Here is a 20158-nt window from a genome sequence, read left to right as displayed (position 1 = left end):
CAATATATTTTATTTGTGAACTGATGCTCAGGTTCAGCTGTTATTTTAATAAGTCAACTTATTTTCGGATCATCAGTCATTACGCTCGGTGAACACTGGTCACAGACACGAAGACGTATTTTTATTTCCACCACTAAAACCACAACAGCCATCCTGTTTTCAGGCCCTTTCAAAGTAGATTTGGATGTAACATCGCAGTGATATCTAAGTGGGCGAGTTGTTTACTTATTTTTTAAATAGTCTTCCCAATAACGCCATCATTTTGTTCATTCAGACTGATTTGTGAACATGGAATGGGTGAAAATAAGAGGCAGAATTTATCATATAAACCAATCAAATAAATCATATGGATATTGCCTCCTCTCACATGACTTTTCCCATAGATTCTCAATTACCCCCCAGCAAACCCAATGAGCAGGCACTGCCTCCCTTGTCTCCTATATATATATATATATATATATATATATATATTTACAGACACAGGAATTAGCTCTATTTCATCTGTCTTTCTTGACCTCTCTGTCTCTCAATCTCCCTCTATAACAAAAGATCTAATTAGAGCTGTGAGCGCCGAGGCCAATGCTAGTGCTCAAGGATCTCCCACTTCCAGGGATTCCTAAGCAGCCGAGCTGATCTGTGTCCCCAGAGCCCCTGCACACATCTCTCGTCTCCCTGCCGCCCACGGTAGATTGTGTGTACACGTCAGCAGCACATCAGATCCACTCAGTGGAAAGCAGCACATTCCTCGGCTCGGCCACGGGGCAGAAATGACATGCATGACAGGAGCGAGACCAAGTGCTGCGGCTTGCATAGGTCTCAATCCAGAGGAGAGAGTGTGTGTTTGTTGCACGACTGTTGCGATGTCCGCCACTATCGCATTCATGTCAAATGACTGGCTGTGTTTAGACTCGTTCCAGAGGACTGGAAAGGCTTTGCCGGGTGCATCTGGGTTAAGATTCACGACTTTGAGGGCCTCTCGCAATTGGGGCAAAAGTTTAACTGTTATTGGTATTGGGTCGCCTCACCATGACCACAATGACCCTGTGGGGCCCCGGGGCTTTCATAACGTCCTGTGTGCAAGTTAGATGTCGGCGGATCTTAACATCTGTCACTGTTCACAAACCAGAAACAGGGCAACTTGAGTTTATGAACAAATATTAGCGATTGACTAACCTACTGACCTACTGTCTGGATGAGATTACTGTGTTGTCATCTTAACCTTGTTACTTATATATATATACACACACACACATCTTAACCTTGTTACTTATATATATATATAAGAGCTGTCAGTTAAAAGCGTTACAACGCAAACCCATTTTAAAGCGGTTAATTTTTTTAACCTACTAATGTATGATTAATTGCGATTAATCACGAGTTATCTATGCTTAATGCGAATAATCATGATTAAATATTTTAATTGTTTGACAGCACTAATATATATATAATATAACGCAAACCCATTTTAACACGGTTAATTTTTTTATCGCAAGATTTAACAGTGTTTTTTTTACATTTCTTTTGCAACAGGACGCGGCATGCGCGGCACTAAGACACGCATTAATTTCAATGGCTAAACCGCATACTGCGGTCAAATTTCAAAATAGTTCAACTTTTGCCACTGTGACGATTACCATCGTGCCCAATAGAAACTTTTTGGCATCCAAAAAGTTTTGAAAACTGGCTTAGTGCCACATATTCCACGTCCTGTCTGAAAGCACCAGATCTAGCTAGACCGGAAACACACTTGTTGCGAGCCGGCCAAATAGTAGGTTAACGTTGCGTTTTGAGTGGATGACGAGCGCGAGACGCCGAAATGGATGCCAATGCGATTCTGAATAGAAAGTTTACATTTAAAAAGTTGCCAAATGATGTTTTTCACACACACACACACACAGCTGATGCGAATTCTCCGCCCCCTTGTCAAATATCAGGACCTCGTCAGTATTTCTTTCACCCTTTTATTGATAAGATTGAGATTAGTGTGAGAAATTGTGAGAATGTTTTAATGTGAAATTAAACACAGTATTGTCAATGTTGTTTTCAATAAAAAAAAACAAATAAAAAAAAAACATTTGCACAAAGCAAGCCGATCCACTTTTTCATGTTGATAAGAGCATTAAAATTAGAAAAAATAATGCGACAAAAAAACATTTAGAATAGATAAAAATGTGTGATTAATTGCGATTAATCGCGAGTTAACTATGCCATTAAAGCGATTAATCGTGATTAAATATTTTAATCGTTTGACAGTATATATATATATATATATATATATATATATATATGTTATTAAACCATAATTATTTTTTTCAAATATGTTAAGAAATAATATAATAAAATATTATGCGGTAACACTTTAGTTTAGGGTTCAATTCTCACTATTATCTAGTTGCTTATTAACATGCAAATTACTATGATATTGACTGTTTTTTATAAAGCACATATTAATGCCTCATTCTGCATAACCATATTCTACATCCCTAGTCCTACCCAATTCATAAACTTAACTACCTTAGTAAGCAGTAATTAAGAATTTATTGAGGCAAAAGTAATAGTTAATAGTTAAAAGTTCAAATTGTGACCGATTATGCCAAACTACTTGATTTTCTTAATCTTCTTTTTTTCCTTTTTTACAAAACACAGTAGAAAGGGTGTATTGAAGTCATTTCATGTACTAGTTGAGCTTTGTATGTATTTCTAAATGCATTAGACCCGACAAAGGCGGAGCACCATATGTTTTAGCGCCACGCTGTAATGGAGAAAATCTGATAGGACGTATTCGTCAGGTCTCAGACAGGAAACCCGGGTCGGTGTCACTGGGTTCAGCTCGCATTTGTGGGAATGAATGAAAGAGTATCAGGTGCACTGCAATACACACAACGCGTGGCCACTTTATCTGTGTCTGACAGAAGGCTAAAGTCACAATCAGACCATCTTCACCACAGAGACTAAGGAGAGCGGTGCAGGGTTATCTTCCACTCTGATAAATACAGATAAAGCACAACCTACTGTTTGAGAGTCCAAGTTTAAACTACATGGCCATCAGTCAAGCCCAAACCAATAAAACTGCAATAAGGCCAGGCTTTGCTTGACGAATAATGGGTTTCATATGTCAACTACAGCAATAAATATTTTATTTTGACATATGGCGAACACCATTTGGATGCTCAACATGTGAATGCGCAAAAACAAAAATAGACTAATTTTATGAATATGTATTGATTGTTTTAGCTTAGAAAAATAGTGCTTCTAATCCATCTGTTCATCTGAGCGAAGCTGCTCCTGGCTGATCATGCCACAGGTTATGGAGGGAAGGTCAGGGTCAAGCTGCAAGCAGCACGTCGGCACAGGAAGACCTCGCTCTTTCTTTTGTGAAAAGACAATGTCTTCCTGAGCAGACCTCGCTCTTTCTTTTGTGAAAAGACAAGGTCTTCCTGTGCAGATCTGGCAGACATTTCTATCCTGCGCAGCACTGCTTTCAACAAGCCTTGGGAAGTACACTAAAGGGACAGTTCACCCCAAAATGAAAATTCTGTTGTCATTTACTCACCCTCATGTTATTTTACAGAAGACCTGCATGACTTACTTTCTTCTGAAGACCAGAAAAGCACAACATTTTGTTCAGTACCTGTAAGGTGAACATGATTTCACCAAGTACCACATGTTCCTCCTGGATCAACATCGTTGTTGATCCTGGATCAATATTCCATTCAACCAATCAGATTTAAAGAGACAAGTTTACAGTTTATATCAAGTTTAGGCTTAGAACCAGGGTGAAGTACATACACATCAGTGTCATTCACATTTCATTACCTTCTGATTTTAGGGGAAAGTTATGGGTTGGGTTAGGTTTTGGGGTAGGGATTGGGTAAAGACTACATTTTGAGACAGGAATGTTGATCCAGGATCAATATGTTAATCCAGGACCATCTCTTACATGGCAAAATCACAGTGACCATAAAGGTAAACTTGCGCTAAATGCAAGTCTTCCAATATTGTACTCACATCTTTTGCTGTCACGTGAAAATAAGAGTCTTCGCATTTTTTACGCATTCCACTGTTTGAATCTAATGTTTTTCAACATAAAAATGCTAGACTTCACTATACTACTTATGACTTTCTTCCGTGTATTCGCAATTTAAGTTCAACTTTAAAAAAAAAAACATGTCTTCAGGACCTTGTGTTTTTCTTCCATCCCATTGTTCGTGTCTTTCGTGTTTTTTGGTGCCAATTTTTTTTTTTCCAGAATTTTTGGCATAGGGTTCTATACTCAACTCCAAAGAACTTTTTATGCTAAAAAGGTTCCATTATGACAAGAAAGACCCCTTTTGGCACAAAGGTTCATTATAGGCTATTATTCATTCATATATAACAGTTTTCTGCAACATTTTGTAGTTGTAATTAAATTATTGTTTATTAAACTTGTAATAAACAATAATTTGTAGTTGTAGTGACTTAATATCACATTTTAATCATGCTGATTTTTGGAGGAGTAAAACTGAAATGGCACTCTTCGTGTGATATTGATTAACTACACAAAATGATATAAATATATACATTTTCTAACCCCCATATCTTGAATTTTGTGATTATTCATAAATACATTTTAGGGTCTTGATGTTTGTCAATAATATGAAATATTTAATCCGGAAAGGACAAAACAAATGATAATGAATGAACCCAAAAGGTTCCATATAGAACCTTTTTCCTGGTTTCTTATTATTGAACCCTTAAAACGGGTTCTGTATAGAACCTTTTAGGGGTTCCAAATATGCTGATAGAACCTTTTAAAGGGATACTCCACTTTTTTGGGAAATAGGCTCATTTTACCACTCCCCCAGAGTTAAACAGTTGGGTTTTACCGTTTTCGAATCAATTCTGCCGATTATCTTATATTTAGAAGAATATCAGTTAACATGCAGTTTCTGGTCTCATTGACTTCCATAGTATATATTTTTCCTACAATGGAAGTCAATGAGACCAGAAACTGTCTGGTTACTGATATTCTTCTAAATATCTGAAAATCGTCTGAATACATTCGAAAACGGTAAAACCCAACTGGGGGAGTGGTAAAATTAGCCTATTTCCAAAAAAAAAGTGGAGTATCCCTTTAAGGATCTATATAGAAACTTTTCTTCTAAGAGTGCAGTATGAACATTCTGCAAACTTTCTCTTTTAGGGTTCCACAGAACGAGGAAAAAACATAGGGTTCCATTCCTTATATATAAACATAAATAACATCACAAGCCAACAGGAAAGCCTCAAACAACTTCACTCACCTGTGTTGTTCAGCAGCTTCATTATCAGGCAGTTCCATATCACACACCTCGCATCGTTCTTTCTGGGTTTGGACCTCGTGCTTCACACTGGCTGTGAAATCCCCGAGCTTGCTTAAGAACTCCCTCTGAATCAAGCTCTGATGGAAAAGCCCCCCATATGCACTGAAATCCATCGACATGGCCAGGGAGGATGGCACGTGCAGCGACGAGGCCATGGATACAGGCAAGGGCAGCATGCTCTCGCTCTTATGGTTGGACGGGATAGAGCACAGCGAAGCGAAGTGTCTGTCAGCCAGGCTGGCCATATTGACCAGAGCCGCTTGGCTGTTGTCTCCTTGGGAATCAGCAGAACTGTCGGCGGAGTGGAGCTCGCGGGCGCTTGTGATGACGCTGCCTCGGGTCGGGGTTCCGGGAGTGTCCCGGTGCTGCCTGGAGTCTCCGCCGCCCTCCCCGTTCCTGGGGAAGCCGCCTTCGTGTTGGTAGTCCTCGTCTACCTGCATCATCTCGGTTTTGATCTTATCTAGCAATGGAGATGCCTTACCAAGGTTATGGGAGAAACTCTGAGCCACGTTGCCTTGGAGGACGGACTGACCCATGCTCATCAGGCCCTCTACCGCCGCTTTAGTCGGACTGACGGTTGAAAGACCCAGCTGGGCGGACTCTGAAGGTCTCGAATCGACCATGCTCACCAGGGCCAGGCGGTGGCGGGCGGCGGCAGCACCATAACCGGCGTCCTGTATGGAATGCTTTTTAGAGATAAATGTGCTCTTAAGGTACTTGATCCTGCGGTCATCGACATCTTCTGCACCGTTCTCATTCATGTTCACGTCTGCGTCGTTGTCTTCGGAAGCCTGGATGGTTTCCAAGATCCTCAGGCATTGCTCCTCCAAGTATTCTATCTCCAGAATCTCTGCGGCGTACAGCAGGTCGTCCAGGTCTTCCAGCCTGGCTTGGAGCGTGGCGGTGTAGGCGTACTCCAGAATCTGCTGGAAGGTCTTTGGTGAGAGGAAGTCCAGAGTGTAATGTTGGCTGTTGCGGTGGAACAGGATCTCAAACATCTTACTAGCACACGCGAGCACGGTTCTGTGGGCATGGAACTCCTGGCTGTCGACCATGATGACCACATCACACAATGTCCCAGAGAGGCGCATCTGGTTGGCCTTCTGCAGGAGCGACGTGGGGTGGCCGGGGTTCTGGAGGTGGATCGCACCCATTTTAGTCAAATCCATTACATCGACATTTACCGAACCATCTCACAGATTTGCTTCTCTCCTTGAGTGCTCCTGTAAAAGTCAATCAGTCATGTAACAAAAACAAGAATGAGCAAAATGTACTACGTCGTGATATGTGCAATGCTCAGTTCATTCATCTCAGTTACACGGGTCATGTTAATCATCATTCAAACAGGTTAACTCAGTGTTTTGAGAAAAAGACAAAGGGGCGTTGTTGTTGTTGAACCTCCTAAAAGAGGCACTAGCCAATCATCGCAAAATGTACTTAATGTTATGCAATCGGAGTGATAGTAGTGGAAAGCAGCCAGGTGAAACGGAGCCGGCGGCATTCGACACATGCCTGAGAGGAACTTGCAATTGTAATATTCTTCTTTTGGCAAAAAGCATAATTTGTTTTAATTGTGCCTTTAATTCTGTAGTAACACCGAGTGACATTCCTGCGGTAGAACAGAATGAAAACTCACCGCAGGAGTGAGATATTAATCGCACGTCTGTTGCGACTCTGCTCTATAAAAACTGATAAGGCTCATTGTCTAAGCATATTACTTAAAGATCGTCTAATACTAATTCAGACTTTTTTGTGATAAAGTGTCCAATAACTAATACAGATTTTCATGCAGTACAATGATAACTAATAAAGATAGTGAGATTAGTAAGTTTCACATAAGCGTGAAAGTACCAGTACAAAGCCAAATAATAATTAAAAAAAAGTTTATTACAATACACAGTTAGATCCATCGTATACATATTCAGTTTTCTACTTTTTTTGGTCTCACCAAATTGTGTCATTTATTTTTAGTCCTGATGTTAAGGAAGTGGTAATAACTGATTAAGAAGAAAAGTGTGTCAATCAAAAGATTATCTGTAATATCTGTCATATTATAATAGTTAATTATTATTGTATTATTTCAGCAATTATATCAACAAGTAGTTGGAAAATTAAAATAAATAAAACATAAAAAGTCAATTTCATGAATAATTGAATTCCGCATTTATATCAAACGTCAAGATTAAATATTCCCTTTTTTATTTATTTATTTTTATTTGAGCGCGCGCACACGCGTGCGAGTGATTTGCATTCGAGACATTATGGGCATCTGATCTGGACATGGTATTAAAAAGCTGTCGTTGTACTAAATACTTTATTTAAGAACAACGACAAGGGGGAAAGGCACGGATGCACCTTGTCCTTTATGACAACCCCGAATTGAACACTCATAACCAAACACAGATACCGTGAGTGTCAGTTTATTGAACTCACGCATCTTTCTATCTATCTTTGACTATATACGATTATATTAGGCTTGCACATTATGCCAATAAGCAACAGATCTGAGGCAGAGAAGACAGTGTTTCCTCGGTGCAACAGTGTGCTTATGTTTCAACATTATACAGTCAGCATGCACCTGATTGACAAGTTGTTTTAAGCAACATTTACAACTGTTTGTTTATAAACGTAATCATTTTATAACACGTGTCCTGAAAGCATAAATGAACATGGAGGAGACAAGAGCACTTAGGCGCGTGCTGTATCTTAATTAAAAAGACAAGAAACAAGTTGCATCCTCAACGCAAAATGAACCGATTCTCGCAGCACTTTAACCTACTAATAAGCATTTATATCGTCGGATTCAGCATCTAGAAGAACACGTTAGGCTTAACCGGTGAAGTTATTGTCACTTACCTGCAATTGGCGCGTAAATTGAACACTTGTTATTAAGGCATCAACATACTGAGGTTCACAGGAGCCGCTTCACGCGCACTACACTCGTCGTTCGGATTCCAATCATCATCATCATCATCATCAGCGTGACGTCAAAGCAATGGCTCGCCGTTTTTAACTGAGGCGCTCCAAGACGCCGCGCGCAGGATCCCTGTGATTATTAGGGCTTTAAGGATGGTGCTGGTGAACAAAACATCACTGTGGTGTTCCGTTCACTGGTATTAACCCAAAACTTCAAGTCATTTACATATGACTTGATGTTAAAGTATTAAGACCAACTTACAGCGAAATACATCCTGGCATGCAGTCCACTTACACTTCTCTTAGAGGATATTTAACTTTAAAGAGCATGACTGCATTAAAAGAGCTTAGCTTGACCATAAATGCAGATCAAAAAAAGAATGCATGAGATGAATAAGACCACAAACGAAAGCACAGTGTCAGTGTAGTGAATGTAAAGACCTCATCTTACCTCATTTCCCAGTCTTATCTGAAGACATGCTGCTTCTTTCCCTAAACGTGCAATAACACTGAAGAATAACCTAGGAGAGAGTAATAACATAGAGCCTCAGTATTATCCCGTCTACTTAAAGGGGAAGTTCACTCCAGTCCAAACCTTTATGATTTTTTTTTTTAAATTCTTATTAAAAGACGATATTTTAAAGAATGTTTGCAACCAGACAGTTGGCCATAGTATTTTTCCATACTATGGTCAACCTTCTCGTTACAAAGTATTTAAAATATATTATTTTTAGTTCAACAGACGTAAGAAACTCATACAGGTTTGAGAGTAAGTAATGACAATTCTCTTTCTTTTGTCTTTAAAATGGCAATCCCACATGATTACACTAGGTCGTGGTCTTTAGTTTTTGCAAAAACAAAAAAATATGATCTTCATCAGCCAGCTACATGTTAGGTTTTAATTATTGTTATTTTACGTTAACATCACAACGAGCAAAAACATACATACTTTTAAAACAGAAATTGAAAACAAAAGTTGTATTCAAGACATACATCAAACGACATTAAAACAAAAACTATGAGATTATGACAGTTATTGTTTGACGTACGTAGGTCTACGTGAGTTTGTTTATGTGAAAGCACGTGCGAATGCGTAGTTACCTCGTCTATCTGAGGCTGATGAAACTGTGCCATCTGCTGGGCAAGTTAAATAATTGACACGCTCTTAAAAATAAAGGTTCTTTATTAATGGTTCAATGAAGAACCTTTAGATTGCAAAGAAAGTTCGTTTTGTTGAAAAAGTTTTTTTTTTATATATAGTGGAAGGTTCTATGACCACTTTTGAAACCTTTTTTTTCTATGTAGATGTTTTCTAGTGTCAAGGGAGGGAATTTCAACTAGAATACAACAAATAATACAAAACCATTAATAGAGAAAAATAACAATATTATTCCACGATCGACAAAATGATCCCTTCCGCCCTTTTGATTCGATTTTTGATGAGTGTTGGCCAATATTTACTGCCATTTTATTGTAGTAACAATAACCATAGTGACTTTAGTAGCCCATTTTTGATGTGTGTGTGTGTGTGTGAACAAACATACTTACATTTGTTTATAATGCTTAAATAGAAAACGAGTGCTGAACACATCCACTAAATCATGGATTTGCTGTTAGATCACATCATCTAACCATCTGGTAGCCTATTTCACAAACAACAAACTATTAAGAGAATCTTTAATGTTTTAATGAGTTTAATCAAAATGTGTTAGAACAACACAATTTACAACATGTTCTTTGTTTATCAATGTAAAGCTCACCCACACTTCTATGTCATGGGTCAAATCCCCATATAGGCTATACATGGAAGGATTTACATTTTTGGGGCAAACTGGCAGTGAACAACTTGTGTACAGTGGGCAAACAAAATTATCTTCCATTCTCCCTAAAATATTATAGAAAGTACCATGAAAGCACCCAGAACAGACACCATTTCTCAACCAGACTGCCATGAACTGGCTCAAGTGAGGTCGCACAATTCAGGCCAGAGATGGGCAAGCAGACGGTCATGCAATGAGGGATGGCATAAGAACTCTTGTCAGAGTCACGTGCCCTATCAGTCCTGTTAACATACGTCATGTTATAAAAGGACAATCAGTGGTTACTGCAAAGCTCTGCAAACTTTCTTAAAAAAAAGAAAAGACAACAGCAAAAAAAAAAAAAAATCAAATCACAGTGCACAAGCTTGCAAGTGACAGTGTGAAACATTTCTTCAGAGGTACACGGTATAAAAATGAGCAGAGCAAATTTTTAGAAGCACGTTGGAAGAATGATTTAACGTATAAATCCCAAATATTAGAAACACACGATAACTGTAAAAACTGATCTAATAAAGAGAATCAAATGAATCATTTAAAATCTTTATCAGACTTTCGGTCATATAACAGTATTTTTAAAATATCCTATGATATTTTTTGCCTTTACATAACGGACGTTATGAGTAATCATCATCCAAGAGGCATCCAAAATAGTTAAGTGTCAATAAAATATGATGGTAATAAAATACAAAACTAACGAATCAAACCTAGCCCTCAAACACTCAAGATAAAAAAATAAAAGAAATCATTTACACTTTAACAATGTACTTTGCAAATAAAACGTTTATGTATACTGAAAAGATAATTCTCCTGAATAACTTGATGCCCTGTTGTCATAATCATCCTTTTGATGGAAACATGAATGAAGAAACACAAGAACATCTTTGAATATGAATTTGACTCCTCGAACAGAAATTTCTGAAAGTGTAGCCTACTCAAATCAACAAAAATGAAAAGGAAATGCCTACATGACTACTGTCTGTAGAATATACACGGTTTTGTTCAGAAATTCATTAAGGGCACTGTTAAACAAACACGTTCCTGGTCACCACGACGCTTCATTCTTCTTTTCATGCTTTACTTTCAGTGTTGTTTGTTTGCGAGAGGGCGTTGGGTTCTGCTCCCGTGCCGGGCACAACTTTCTTCAGCTCTGTGTTTTTGGTCGTCCTCCTCTCATCATCCAGAATTTTCCTGGGATTCAGACATTAAAGGGACAGTTGAGTCAAAAACAACATTTTGTCAGTTTGTTTACTCACCCTCATGTCATTCCAAACCTGTTTCACAAATGAATCGGTTGTTCAGGTTGACAAACGGGTCTGAAAGATTCGTTTACGAATTGAGTTGATAATTTCTCAAGTTCAACTCACTGACTCGAGTGGCTTGCGAAGGTTCACCTCACTGAAGCGACGGTGATCAACTATTTCAACGCTGATTCACAAGCTCTTGTTTTGATTTGATTCGGGTTTATTTTGGTTTGATTCAAATCTAATTGATTAGTGTTACAGACTGACTCAACCCTGACGCTTTGAGCTATATGAAATGTTTTTATTCTATTTGTTCATGAATAAGACTTACTACACTGATGGGTTGTAGTTTAGTTTATTTGACGTGTATGCCACAAAAACAACAAAGGGATAGTTCACCCAAAAATAAAAATGTAGGCATTTATTCACATAAACACTCACCACCTCAAACATTAGATATGGTGAGCGGAAGCTCAAGCATGTCCGCTTGTTGTGCGAGAACCAATGAGGTTCATTCTCGTGTTACGCATCACGTTTGAGCTTCCTCAAGAACCAATGAGGTTCATTCTCGTGTTACGCGTCACGTTTGAGCTTCATCAAGAACCAATGAGGTTCATTCTTGTGTTACGCGTCACGTTTGAGCTTCCTCAAGAACCAATGAGGTTCATTCTCGTGTTACGCATCACGTTTGAGCTTCCTGAAGAACCAATGAGGTTCATTCTCGTGTTACGCATCACGTTTGAGCTTCCTGAAGAACCAATGAGGTTCATTCTCGTGTTACAAAGCACGTTTGAGCTTCATCAAGAACCAATGAGGTTCATTCTCGTGTTACAAAGCACGTTTGAGCTTCAGCAAGAACCAATGAGGTTCATTCTCATGTTACACACCACGTTTGAGCTTCAACAAGAACCAATGAGGTTCATTCTTGTGTTACGCGTCACGTTTGAGCTTCCTCAAGAACCAATGAGCTTCATTCTCGTGTTACAAAGCATGTTTCAGCTTCAGCAAGAACCAATGAGGATCATTCTCATGTTACACACCACGTTTGAGCTTCTACAAGAACCAATAAGGTTCATTCTCGTTTCTCTCGTTTCTTGTTTATAGCTGTCAAATGGACAGACAGCAATCTCTCAGATTTCATTTAAATATCTTTATGGGGTTTGGAAGAGTTTTATGGGGTTTGGAACGACCTGAGAGTGAGTAAATAATGACAATTTTCTTTTTTGTTTCCTAAAACAGATTGTAGGTATCCACCTTATTCAGTTTCTCTGTGTTTTGTCTCATAAAGTGTCCTCTTAATATTTTGCTGTGAGAAATCGCTGTCTGAGTGAACTATCCAGGTCAATCAAACTGAATTGTAAACTATTTCTGTTCTCTTCGCAAAACAGTATCAGTCAGTACAGTATCATGTAATCTGCATTGACAGAAGGATTTATCAGTAATATTTTACTTGGGCACAGAGGTATTTCACTGGCACGCATGTCCCGATAAAAAGGCTCCAGGGATAAAGTAAAAGATTGATAGGATTTTAAGAATTATTCTCAAATTCGGAACGACATGAACGAGTAAATTACATTTGACAACTTTTAAATGACTAAAACTATATAATGCATGCACATTCACCGATTCAAATGAACACATGCAGTGAAATTACAACAAACAAATAATGGCTACAATAAACACACACACACACACACACACACAAACTAAGAGAACATCTAGAGAGCATCTAGAAATCCATACTCGTCCTGTGCTGGAGCAGATGGGCCACTGGAGCCAGCTGTCCCCACAGCATGTGACCCATCCTGTGGGACGTCTGTGTCTGGAGCCAGTGGGAGTTCTCCATCAATCTCAAGTTCATGATTCACTAAGGGGATAGCGACACTGCCCTGTGGGCTGATGGGATTTAAAGTGTCATGAGATGCACCCTGAACAGACTCGGGCGACTCTAATTCGTTTTCTGTGACTATTGAGTTTACAACGCCGGGAAGGGAAGGGGGTCCTTCTGACGGGGTCACTAGAGGAACCTCAGCTTGTGTTTTTGGGGCATCGCCCAGGTCTACCAGGAGAGTAACATTAGCCGGGTCGGAGGATGAGGGAGATGAGATGGAGGGTTTGGTGTGAGTTTTTGGTGTGCTGCTGTCGGGTGGTGTCATATGGATGGGGTTAGGAGAGTCAGTAGGGGGCGCTGTGATGCTGGAGGTGAGAGTGGTGCTCTCGCTAACTGGGCTGCTCTGGCTAAGGTCAAAGGTGTCAGTGTTTGTGTCTGAGTTAGTGGGCACGGAAAGAGGCAAGTCCACCACTGCGGCGGCAGTTCTTGTCCCTTGCCTGTAAGAACAGGAAACAGAGACACAGACGGGTGATGTCGACACAGAGGGGAGATGCTGAGGGAGAGACACCAAACCATTGCAGGCACAGAATGCGGTTACAAGACATACGCAATACTGATTTGAAATGCAGTATTGCATGTTTTGCAAGAGAGGTGATACCATCAGTGGTCACTAGAGGGAGTACTTGATTTAAAATATGAAATATGGGGAAAAGAGTGTAGGAAAATTCAGGATGATGTCAAAGACAACATGAAATCAAAATTGATTATATTTACTTGCCTTATGGAAGTTTTTTCATTAATATATAGGTATTTCTGCACATAGCTACTTTTTTTCTGCTGATACAAGAAATAAGGGATGAACATGTTTTTTGTGCCTTTATTTAGTAGAAAAATGGAGAGGTGACAGGAAAATACATTGAAACAGAGGAGGAACAGGGCGCATTATGACCCCAGGTCAGACTCATGTTAGGAGCCACTTTTCATGACCCAATGAAGGTTTAATGGACACTACCAGTCATTTCAGATAATTTTCCACCAATTATTCAATTGAGATAAAAAAAAATACATCAGATTACGAATGTTAAATCAGCACTATGTAATGTTTTACAATTATTAAAACGCGTTACACAAAGAAATAGTAGTTCAGAATATTTTAAATCATGTATACTACCATTCAAAAGTCAGGGTAGTAGAGAAAGAAGTCTCTTATGCTCAGCAAGGCCACATTTATTTGATCAAAAATCCAGTAAAACAGAAATATTGTGAAATATTATTACAATTTAAAAGAACTGTTTTAATTTTTTTTATATATTTGATTTTTTTTATTACCAAAATGTTAAAGCTGAAATTTCAGCATCATCAATGTCACATAATCCTTCAGATTTGAAAAAAATATCTTATTTTTAATGTTGAAAACAGTTCTGCAATCTAATATTTGTGTCTTTAACAATTTATAATGCATCCTTGCAGAATAAAAACCAAAACCAAAATAACTGTATTTAAATAATATGTCCCAAAATAACATAAAAACTGTTGAAATCACCAGTCCAACTTTAGCTTGTTTAAAGGACTAATAATGGCACAGAAATTAGACTCTGCAGCTTAAATGCACTGCAAATGTGGTTTCATGTTGTCTTTAAGTGTGAGATTTACAAAGTGAGGAGGTTTGGAATGGGGAAACACTGCTTTCATGGCATTGAAGATAATGGCGATCAAAAGCATCAGTTAAAAGTGATTAACCACAGTACTATCACATAACATTGAGCTTACTCTGGTTCGGTCAGTGGGGTGGTCTCATTAGGCTCAGGATGTCCTTCTGCGTCGTGATTGGCTGTGGCCTCTTCCTCTATCCTAACTTCCACAATGGGTTCTTTAGACACATCTTGACTGCATGCAGAGAGAAAGCACACACACATCGGCTCATTATACAGCAATGAGTAGAGTTTGATGAGGTCACTACAGTCGTGGCATAAGAGTAGCTCTTTCATAGTGGTTTGATAACAGAACAGCTTCTGTGACTGAAAATAGTTCATGCTCAACATCCATATGCTTTACAATTCAGCGCCCTTGACTGCTCTCGATGAGTGGCGTGAGCTTGTTTGAGTGGATTAAATATAGTATTGTGGAAACTCACACAAAGGCCGCTTTGCCCGTCTCTATGTCTTTGCCCTTGGTGCCTTGCCCGGGTTTACCGCAGATGCACATGAGGATGCCACACTTGTTGAGGAAGCAGCAGGTGGCGTCCACGATCAGCAAGAGCAGCACACACACCAATATGAGAATACCAACAATTACTCCAGTGTTCAGGCCCGTTCCATCTTCCATGGAGTCTTAAGGAGAAAGGGGAGAAATACAGAGACGCAGACAGAGCAGGAGGGATCATCAACCCAAACTGGAGATGCAAAAAAAAAAAAATGCATGAAATGTAACAGTCAAGCAAGCAAGAGTTATTTTCAGACCACAACACAAGACTATCAGGATTCAGCAAAGCAAAGACAATCAGTGAAGCCAACAAGGCAAAGCTAACAACTCCCTCTTCAGATGTGATTGTGCACTCACTGAATATAATACACATGTTTGGACTTAAAGGGATAGTTCACCCAATAATTCTGACTCTCCAGTTTTTGGAGAATGTCCTGTCCTGACTGAAGATGAATATATAAATTCACAAATGTTAAATTCAAAGTCGTAGTTTGTGTTATTTTTGGTCCAAAATGTCAGAAAGTTCTCGGACTAAATCTAAAATAAAGTCTTACAGGCTTGGGATGACATGAGGGTGAGTCATTATGACAATTTTCATTTTTGGGTGAACTAACCCTTTGAAAGCGAACTATAGGGGTGGATTATCAGTGATGCATTTCAATGTATTACTCACACAAAGCTGCCATAAGACTTCAGAAGACTTGCGTACAAGTCACACAGTATGTACTAATTTTCATGTGTTTTACTATGCGTGTTATTTTAAACTTCAATCCCGATTCACTCTAATTGTAGGGAAAAGAGTGGCAAGCACGTTAATTGAACATTTATCTTTTTTGTTCCACAGAAGAAAGCAAGTAACTCAGATTTGGAACAATATGAGCGTGAGTAAATTATGAGAGAATCTTTGTCTATATCTTTGCAACATTATACTTTCATTTGACCACCACTAGTAAAAAAAAAAAAAAGACTTACCAATAAACACCAGTGAAAGTTAAGATGATAATATGAAAACTGGCACAACAAACACTTTTTAATGACATTAAAATCTTAATGTATCATTTCAAATTACAAATACACTATTGTTAAATACTGTAGTTTTAAAACCAGTAACACTTTTATTCAGCATGGACACATAAAATGGATCAAAACTTCTCTTTCAAATAAATGCTTTTCATTTAAACTTACTATTCATCAAACAATCCTGATTTTTTTTATTTTTAATCGCAGTTTCTTCAAAAATATAAAGCAGCACAGCTGTTTTCAAGATTGATAATAATTAGAAATGGTTCTTGAGCAGCAAATCAGTATTAACATCAAATGAATAAATTATATTTTAAAATATATTCAAATAGAAAACAGTTCTTTTAAAACGCAATACTTTCCAGATATTGTAGTTTTTACTCTCTTTTTAATCAAACAAATGCAGTCTTGGTGAAAATAAGATGTTTCAAAATCTTAAAAAAAAACTCACCAACCCCAAACTTTTAAAGATAAAAGACACTACAACATTAAATAAAAAAAATGAATTTAATAATGCCACATGTGAACAATAGCCCCAGTGATGACTAAAATGCATTGGGTCGCATTCACTAAAAATTGTGTGGATGAAATTAAATAGAATTATTTATGAATTTAAAAATATAGTATAAATAGTCATGATAAGATGAAATATAACTTTTTAACATGATTATAAGGCCGCACAGAGTAAGTGCTTTTTGCGTACGTGTGGTTTCAGTTGTTCCTATGTTTTTTCATAAATTTAGCATAAATTTGAGGACAAACGTTTTTGGTGCATCATCATTTGTTCGTGAAAATATTGATATGCAGCAGATTTCGTACACATGCTTAGTGAATAAGACCCATTGCTATTTTATTTATTTTTTCAAAATATTACAGTAAAGTCTTAGGTAACAAAATAACATCTGAAAGATTTGTTACAAAGTTTGTTCCCAAAGGACTGGTACAGGTTTAGTTCAAACATCCGCAGAAAAAAATGAAGTGTACAGAATCAGACAAGACAGTTTCTCTCCGCTTTTAATTTAGTGTTTCTCTCATTATTAAGGTCATTTCTGCATCATAAGCAGCAGTACATGGAATTGCAAAAGTAAACGTTGTTTCCAAATATATAGAACAATAGAGACCCACAGAGGCCACACATTATTTTTATTTGGTCTCTAACAACTTATTTTACGACTTCTATGGCCCAATGTTTCATGATTTCTTCACTGTTTTTGTAACTGACAAAGCTCTGCTCCCTCTAGTCTAGGTTATTGATAAATTGCAATAAAAAACAGATCCTCCATGAGCTTCCATTAAGAAAAAACAAAAAGATATGATTAATAAGCACTGTTTTATGGCACTAGGTGTCTAGTCAATTCAAATTGTAGCTTTACTTAAGCAATACAGCGCAAATGTCTATAGACTGTATGTGATAGTTAAAAAAAATAAAAATACAACTTTTATTGACAAAAAAAAAAAATCTAAAAAGCAGTAATTTTAAGCATTTGGTCATCTAAAACTGATTACAACTAAAGAAAATACCAAATATATTTCAGAGTTACTTTGTCTATGAGGCTCAGTGTTCCCAGCACATTAGAGAGATACAGAAACAAATCATGCAGAGGATCCTCAACATGAGGAGAAGACATTTCCTCAACTCTATCAAAGCAAAAGCAGCAATAACGGAGAGAGCAGGAGAGACACTAGAGTGCAGGAGACTGAAGAGCCACTCAGAGTGACTACGAAACACAAAGACGGACACAAGATCACAGGCAGAACAGACATTAACACCATAACAACAACAACAACAACAAAGGGAAGGAGGAAGATGTTGGCACCAGGACGTTTGCGTTATGAGTGCATGTGATGGTCCGTCCATATCCAAGCCCAGGAACAACGACAGGACAACAGAGAAACAAGGTAAAAGGGAAATGGGAAGAAAGAGAGAGAAAGAGAAAAACAAGAGGCAGAAAAATAAGTCAAACACAGAAACAAAGTTTCAAAATGAAAAAAGTAAGGTAGGGATAAAAAGAAAAATGAATGAAGGCATAAGCTGAGGGTGAAAGGGAATGTGTTGGGTCATTCTCAGTACATGAATATTCATAACTTACTGCTGTCGAGATGTAAGTGCCCCATTATGCTATTTTTTAGGTTCCTAATTTAGTTTGAGGTTTCCTACATACATCCAAGGTTAAAAAATTCTTATAATATACATTGCAGCATGACCTCTCTTCTCGGTGTCTGAAACAACTTGATCAAGGACACGGTCTCTCTAAACACCTCCTTTCATATTGTGTGTTGAAAATTTCCGATATAAATTTCAGCATTTTTACCGTTTACACGGGAACGCGGCGGTGGAGCGTTTTTAAGATGTCCACTCTGGAAGGTGGTTTCACTTTTTTAAACGTCAAAAACGCCGTCGCCGTGAAAACGAAAGGCACATCCGATAAAATATTTTTACGTTTTCACCCGCGAGCGTTCTCGTGTAAACAGGGCCTTACTCAGCCCTTGTATACACAGAGAAAGATAAAATGGCGTCAGTTTTAAATAAGGTTCCCAAGTCCTCATCGTTTGGAAGTACGTGCAAAGTGGATTTGCTTTCGCAGAGCAGCAAAAAAGCATCTTCTCGAAATTTCGACAACACAAACCAAACTCGTCAAAGTAGATGTTGTTCAGGAGCAGCCAATAGCAGTCTCCATCCACCTATTTTTATGTGCTTGGGATATCGCATGAAAAAAAAAAAAGGAACGGCTGGATGGAAACGCCAAGATGCATATAAAAAAAATAGTTTTTTAATAGATAAGAAAACATGCGCATATAAACTACGATGGAAACACATTTACCGAATCAATTCCTCGATGCTAATAAATAAATAAATCACGTGACGTTACACGATGGGATGGCATTAGTGGACTAACCAGCGGTCCGATCTTTTTGCACAGCATCTTAAATGCTGTTTTGGTTGTTCTGAAATGTCTGAGCAAAGTCTGTGGTTTAGTATAATTACCTCCAAGAACTGTCTTACACGCTTTTGGAGATTAACACGGTTAATCGATTATTGAATTTCATCTATAGGCTCTGAGATGCAAGTAATTTATTATATATATATATACACACACATACATACATGAAAATTATTATATACTTAGTGATATTTAGCACCAGTTCGTCAGGACTTTTGTTCTCCTCGACTCTCTTTATTCGCAAATCTTTTATGCGATATTCCAAGTTAAATTTCGCAACTTTGAATGGAAACATATCTAATGAAGACCATAGGCTGCCATTAAGCTTATTTGTTACAAACCTAGGTTTGTGCAGGAAGTGAGACAAATAAATGACGACTCGTTTCAGGCGGTTCAGAATCGCTTCAATCTTTTGGTAGACATTAAGAACATTTATGATGCATTTTGATCTCTGAAACCCTGCAGCCCTTTTATATTAACAAATGGTTATACAACACACAGCATGAAAGAAAAAAAAAGCATAAATTAAAATGAAAAAACAAACAAACAAACAAACTAATTATGCCATCATCAATTAATACCACTGAAAACCTGTATGATTTTTTTCCCCATTTAACACAAAAAGAATTAAGCAAAATTATTTTCAGTGATTATAACCCCAAAACATTTAGAATATATTTTAATCTCTACTATCTACTAATCTCTGCTATGGTAGTACTCTGTCTATGGCAGTGACAGCCTTAGTACTTAAGGTGGGGAAAGATTGTCAGAAGTAGCTTAAGGAAATTATGATCAATACAATAAAAATGAAATAAAGAAATAAATACAAAAAGTTCCTGAAATG

The 20158-nt window shown here is 37.9% G+C and overlaps 2 protein-coding genes across 11 annotated transcripts in view; both read right to left on the bottom strand.

Moving 5' to 3' along the window:
* Positions 1–8736, bottom strand: part of zbtb16b (zinc finger and BTB domain containing 16b) — a 53980-nt gene extending 45244 nt beyond the window's left edge. The window contains exons 1-2 of one of the 2 annotated variants that reach the window (XM_089121315.1): positions 8710–8736; positions 5283–6565 (exon numbers count right to left, since the gene is read on the bottom strand). In XM_089121315.1, the coding sequence (XP_088977441.1) occupies positions 5283–6511 (1229 nt within the window). In that variant the 5' untranslated portion in view covers positions 6512–6565; positions 8710–8736. Of the gene's footprint in view, positions 1–5282; positions 6566–8198; positions 8348–8709 lie in introns of those variants that run through there. The other variant, XM_039670908.2, reaches the window with a different exon arrangement.
* Positions 8737–9934: 1198 nt separating this feature from the next.
* Positions 9935–20158, bottom strand: part of ncam1b (neural cell adhesion molecule 1b) — a 103413-nt gene continuing 93189 nt past the window's right edge. For 8 of the 9 annotated variants that reach the window (XM_089121310.1, XM_089121308.1, XM_089121309.1 and 5 more), the window contains 4 exons: positions 15285–15480; positions 14921–15037; positions 13063–13647; positions 9935–11266 (listed from right to left, as the gene is read on the bottom strand). In XM_089121310.1, coding sequence (XP_088977436.1) covers positions 11146–11266; positions 13063–13647; positions 14921–15037; positions 15285–15480 — 1019 coding nt within the window. In that variant the 3' untranslated portion in view covers positions 9935–11145. The remainder of the gene's footprint in view (positions 11267–13062; positions 13648–14920; positions 15038–15284; positions 15481–20158) is intronic. The other variant, XM_089121314.1, reaches the window with a different exon arrangement.

Source organism: Pimephales promelas, chromosome 16, assembly GCF_988280905.1.
Source record: "Pimephales promelas chromosome 16, fPimPro1.hap1.1, whole genome shotgun sequence".
NCBI classification, from domain to species: Eukaryota; Metazoa; Chordata; class Actinopteri; order Cypriniformes; family Leuciscidae; genus Pimephales; species Pimephales promelas.
This window is presented reverse-complemented; position numbering and strand designations above follow the sequence as displayed.